The sequence below is a fragment of the Microtus ochrogaster genome, chromosome 10, assembly GCF_000317375.1.
Source record: "Microtus ochrogaster isolate Prairie Vole_2 chromosome 10, MicOch1.0, whole genome shotgun sequence".
Lineage (NCBI taxonomy): Eukaryota > Metazoa > Chordata > Mammalia > Rodentia > Cricetidae > Microtus > Microtus ochrogaster.
Genome location: NC_022016.1, coordinates 52026559 through 52032243, shown reverse-complemented (window position 1 = coordinate 52032243; position 5685 = coordinate 52026559). Strand labels below are relative to the sequence as shown.

Sequence of the window (5685 nt, the reverse complement as noted above, 5' to 3'; positions counted from 1 at the left end):
TCTCTCTCTCTCTCTCTCTCTCTCTCTCTCTCTCTCTCTAAGTTCTGGGGACTGAACCCGGGGTCCCATGCATATGTAGGTACTCCACCCCCAGCTGTAGTCTCAGTTTTTCTTCCTTGTCTTTCCCTGCTAAAAGGCATCTGGCTCAGCCGGCCGTCCTCAGACAGCTTACCCCGTCTACACTGGCCATGGGAGGCAGCCCTCATGGTGCCCGCCCTTTCTCCCAATTCAAGCCTCCTAACATGAGTGTGATCAGTGCTGGCCCGTTTTCAACATCACTGCAGCCCCTGGGGGTGTGTTCTACCAATGAAGCAGTAAACAACCCTGTGAACCCCAACTCCCCTTGACAGTTACAGAATCAGGCTCGGGGTAGGGATGCCCTAGGTAGATACAGAGGGCCAGGTGGGTACCTCATTCTTCCAGCACCCCGCTTTCGACTTCAGATGAGTGAGTTACGTGCTTGCTTGCTTTAATTATTGATTTACTTATTACGTTTGCCTGGAACTCTCGATATCAAGGACGACGTGGAACTTCTGACCCTCCTGCCTCTGCCTCCCGAGTATTTGAAGGACAGGTGGTGTGCCACCATGCCAAGTTCTTCGCAGCACTAGGAATCAAATCGAGGGGCTCACGCACATTAGGTGAGCACCCTAACAACTGAGCCATGTCCCCAGCCCAAATGAACTGCCTTTAACTTTTTGGTTTGTTTCAGTCACGTTCATCTTGAGTACATTCCACAGCATGGGTGTAGAAATCAGGGCCACTCTTGGGAGCCAGTTCTCTCTTTCCACCATGCAAGAGCTGCAGATTGAATTCAGCCTGGAAGGGCTGGCAGTGACCACCCACCCACACACACACACACACACACACCAGCCAGCTCACCAGCCCAGTGAGTTCCTCTTAGAGGAAAATGAGGAGGGCTAAGGTTCTGAGCACCACCTCCAAGTTCAGCAGCCCACTTGCCTGATGCAAAGGAGAACACTGGGGGATGGAAGATACACCCAGAAGAGCTCACAGTGCAGCGTGTGCAAGGTCCCCATCCGGCTGGCAGGCGATGGGAAACTACGGGTGCCAAGGCCTTGGAGGCCACCTGACAGCCCTTCTCCCGGGATAGCCCTAGCAGGGCTGCTCACGTGGCCGTGAGAAGCTGGTGTGAACCTCACCAAAACGCCCTCAGCAAAACACCCACAGCTGTCACAACGTCAGGGCGTGGACCTTCCGGCAGAGGACACTATATATACCTGGCCCTGCGTTAGCTGCAGAGTTATATATACCTGGTGCTGCACAAACTGCTGTTAATGCTTCACTGCCCTGAAGATGCATGACTGCCCTTAGGGGAACAGGGGCCAGCAATTTCCCTCAGCTACATAAATAGTGAGAGAGCAGTTTCTCTTTCCTAAAAATGACGGCTCAGAGAAGGGGTGTCAGCTCCTCGAAATGATCCGTAAAGAGGAAGACCAAGAACTTGGCTAGATACGGAATTCTAGGCCAGCGTGGGGTACAGAAAACCCTCGCTCAAAAATATCAAAAAGGGGCCAGCAGGAGATTGGCAGGAAAAGACTTTCATCCCCAAGTCCCACATGGTGGAAGAGAATTGACTCCCGAAAGTTGTCCTCTTACCTTCAAACAGAAACCGTGGCGTGCACATGCTCCCTACACACAATAAATACATAAATAATGTGAAAACAAGTTCCCAAGGTTGGCTGTGACGAAATCCGTCTGTAGCCACACCATTCAGGAAACTTATGCAGGAGAAGTCTGAGTTGCACAGGAAGAGTGTGTCTTAAACCAGAACAAGGACGAAGACTGTTAGCTCGTGCTAGATACCGTCTAGGCTAGACAACCGGGTTCCATGTCCAACATCTCGGGAACGTGGAATTGGGAGGGAAGGGCAGCAGGAGGTAGAACCTGGGGTGTTAAGTCCAGGTATTTCCCTCCAAATCTGGAATTCCTAACCACATGGTCGGCTCCTCCACCACACTGCCCTGCCCTGCCCCTGCGGCCATCTGCTGTCCACGTAATCTTGTTTATGTACCCACGACCTGTGACATGTCCCCAGTCACATCACCCCAACTTGTGTCACTTGCCACCACTTCCCAGGGCAGACCAAATGAGGAAACTCAAGTATTGTGTCAGAGGTGAGCAAGGGATGCTGGGAGGATGTTCCGGGCTGGGGAAAGGACAAACAGACCCCAGACGACTGCTTCAGGACCCATCAGGTTCCAGGGGACCCGAGGGACCCACTGTGAAGTCTAGAATCCGCTTGGCCATCAGAACACTTTGCTGGCAGCTGCTGTGGCAGACCCAGGTCCCCTCACTCTGGAGAGGCTTGTTCTACCTGCATCCCGGCATCCCCCTCCACTCTCTGCTGTCTCCCTCTTTTCACTGAGGGCTACGGTTCCTCCCCCCACAGAACAGCCAAGCAGGTCTCTGTCCAGGACATCCCTTCTCCTCCTCCCACTACCCAAGTGGTCACTCCCCGGCCACTTGTTTTGAGCCATAACTGGTGACTGTGTCCCTAATGTGCCCGTCTCTTCTCTGCTGTGAACCAGGAAAGCTGTGGGCAAGAAGCAGGTGAGCAAGGCAAAGCAGGAAGGCTTCCTGGAGGAAGGACCATTCAAGCTGAGGGATAAAATGATCCGACCATCTAGTGGGCAGAGGGTCAGGGAGACAGAAGGCTAGGAGCGCAGAGCCCGCTGGGAGGGCTGATCTGGTGCTTATAGGAACTGGGATGCATCTCAGTGGTTGGAGCTCAGAGCACAGAGTTGATCCCTGCAGAAAGGGAGAGAAGATGAGAAAGGGGGAAGGAGGATAAGGAGAGAGAAGAAAAAGGACAACAGCAAGTCAGGTATGGCAATTACATTCGGAGGCAAAAGGATCACTGCAAATTTGAGGCCAGCTTGGGCTATGACAAAAAATCTCCTCTCCCTCCCTCTCTCAAAAAAAAAAAAAGTTAAAAATTAAAAAAGCAAGTCCAGCAGTCTAGCATAGTGGATCAGTGATCTCTATTTACTCATTTATCTATCTATTGTTATAATTGTTCTTGAGACAGAATTTTCTAGGTTGTTCAGGTTGTCCTTGTCTCGCTGCCACCCAGTTTCTGCACTACCTCACCCATGGGACAAAAACCGAGGTGCAGGGAGATGGTTTTTTAGTGTGAACTCATAAAGCTTGGGCAAGAGGCAGCGTCAGAATTCAAACCCCAACTTCCTCAGAGTCTCACTCCCTACCAGATTGACCTGGAACTCACTAGATAGGCCAGTAGTCTCGAACTCGTGCCAATCCTCCTGCCTCAGCTCCTCAGTGTTGGGATTACAGACATGATCCACCATGCCTGGCTGCTTCCCCCCAGGGCCCGTTTACCCTCAAAGTAGACTCCGGAGCAGACCCGCAGCACGCGCGGAAGGGAGGCGGGGTCCAGGTGGTTCGCGAAGTCCTGCAGCGGCACCGGCAGCGGCTCCATGGTCGTCGGGCTAGCGCTCAGACGAGACCTCAGCTCGCAGTGGAGAGCCCGGAAGCCACGCCCAGCATAGGCCCCGCCCCTGAGGCCACGCCCCGCAAGCCTTGGTAGTCGCCCAGCTGCGTTCACTAACGCCCTGGGAAGTCTTAGGTAAGGGCTTAATCCCCTTGACTTTGCTCCTGATCCCTAGAATTGAATCCTTTCTTAGTTAAAGTTTCTACTGTTGTGATAAAACACCATGACCAAAAGCAACTTGGGGAGGAAAGGGTTGATTTCAGCCTACAGCTCTGGGATCACACGCCATCAGGAGCTGCAGCTTCTGGCCAAAGGCTGAGATTGATACAGAGACCATAAAGGAACACAATTTACTGGCCTGCTTGCTCCTAATAGTTTCTCAGCTCTTTCTCTCTCTTCTCTCTCCCTCAGTTCGCCTGCGTAGTCTTGGCTGTCCTGGAACTCACTCTGTAGACCAGGCTGGCCCTGAACTCACAGAGCAGAACTTACCTGCCTCTGTCTGCAGAGCGCCTAGATTAAAGGTGAGCGCCACCACCGGCTCAACTTGCTTTCTTATGCAACTCAGGACCACCTACCCGGGGTCCCCACTACCCCCACCCTAAAGCCTGGACCTACCCACGTCAATCATAAGTCCAAACAATGCACCACAAACAGGCAATCTGATGGAGATGTGTCCTCAAGTAAGGGGTCTAGGTAACTCTAGCTTGGGTCAAGTTGACAAAAAAATCACCCAGGACAAGCCCTACTTTGGTCTCATGGTGCATGTCTAAATTCAAGACTTGATAATTTGATACCCAGAAGACTTAGGTGTGTATGTGTGTGTGTGTGCACGCGTGTGTGGTGTGGTGTGAGTGTGTGTGGTATGGTGTGATGTAGTGAGGTATATGTGTGTGCTATGGTGTGTGGGTGTAGTGTGTGGTATGTATGTGGTATGTCCGTGTGTGTGTAGTATGTGCATATGTATGGTGTGTGCATGTACATGGCATGATGTGTGTTTGTGTAATGTTTGTGTGATATAGTGTGAGTGTGGGGGTGTATGGGGTGTGTGTGTGGTGTATGTGCATGTGTGTGTGTCTGTGTGTGGTGTGGTGTCTGTTTAGTATATGTGGGTGCGGCGTGGTGTGTGTGTGTGTGCTGTGGTATGTGCATGTGTGTGTGGGTGTGTCTCCCGTAGCACAGATTGTACTCAAACATACTCTGTAACTGAGGATGACCTGAACTTCGGCTCTTCCTGCCTCTATATCCCAGTGTGTGTGGTCACCATGCTCACTTTATTGGATACTAAAGCTCGAAGCCCAGGCTGCTTGCCTTTGAGACAAGGAGTTTACCAAGTGAGCTGCATCCTCTATCTTGTTTTGGGTTGTTAGGCAGATTTCATGTAGCCCAGGCTGACCTTGAGCTCACTGTGTACCCAAGGATGGCTCCTCTGAGCACCTGCCGCTCTTGCTGCCTCCTCCTCCCCGGTTCTGGGATAACAGGCACGTACCACTGCTTCAAGCCAGGAAGATGTTGAATGGATAAAAACTGTCCCACGTGCCCAGCTGTGATGTGCCCAGATCTCTCCCCCACCGTATGCCAAGTCCAAACAGGGTGCCGCAGCTCCTCGTGTAGTTTGTGGCGTCGCAGGAGGGATACACTCTTACCCTTGGGTCTGAGGAAGAAGATATATAGCCCTGCCCACCCCGGGTAGCCTGCAGTCCTCTGCCTGGACCCTCTGTAGTGGTACAGAGCTGAAACCTACCTCCCTAGGACACCCATAGCCTCAGCACTTGGGAGGACAGGAGCGCAGGTCATCCTGGGTTACAAAGCTCAAAGCCAGTATAGGCAGACAACACGAGACCCTATGTCAAAAACAAAACAAGACACAATTTCTCCTAACACCCGCCTCCTGTTTTAGGAAATAAGATGGGATGGAAACAGACTTCCCTGTGGTTGAAAATGTGCAAATGGAGAAACAGAAGAGCTCATGCAGCTTCTGGGAACCCTGGCGGTGAGAGGTTAGCTACTGTCTCTTAAGTGTTTTCCATAATGGCTTGGATCTTTTCATATTAACAGATAGACACTGTGAACAGCCACTCAACAAGGATCATGGGACACGGCGGGGGGAGGGGAATCATCAGGAAAGGATGGAGGAAGGAAGGGTTGAGGAGGAGAGGTGGGAGGAATGGGAAGATGAGAGGAGTGCAGGGAGAGGAGAGGGAGGGAGGGGA

General features: G+C 52.0%; 1 protein-coding gene across 1 annotated transcript in view; it reads right to left on the bottom strand.

Annotated features, from left to right (window-relative positions):
* Positions 1-3463, bottom strand: part of Themis2 (thymocyte selection associated family member 2) — a 15224-nt gene extending 11761 nt beyond the window's left edge. Inside the window, exon 1 of the mRNA XM_026782177.1 lies at positions 3364-3463. Coding sequence (XP_026637978.1) covers positions 3364-3463 — 100 coding nt within the window. The remainder of the gene's footprint in view (positions 1-3363) is intronic.
* Between the last annotated feature and the right edge of the window lie 2222 nt (positions 3464-5685).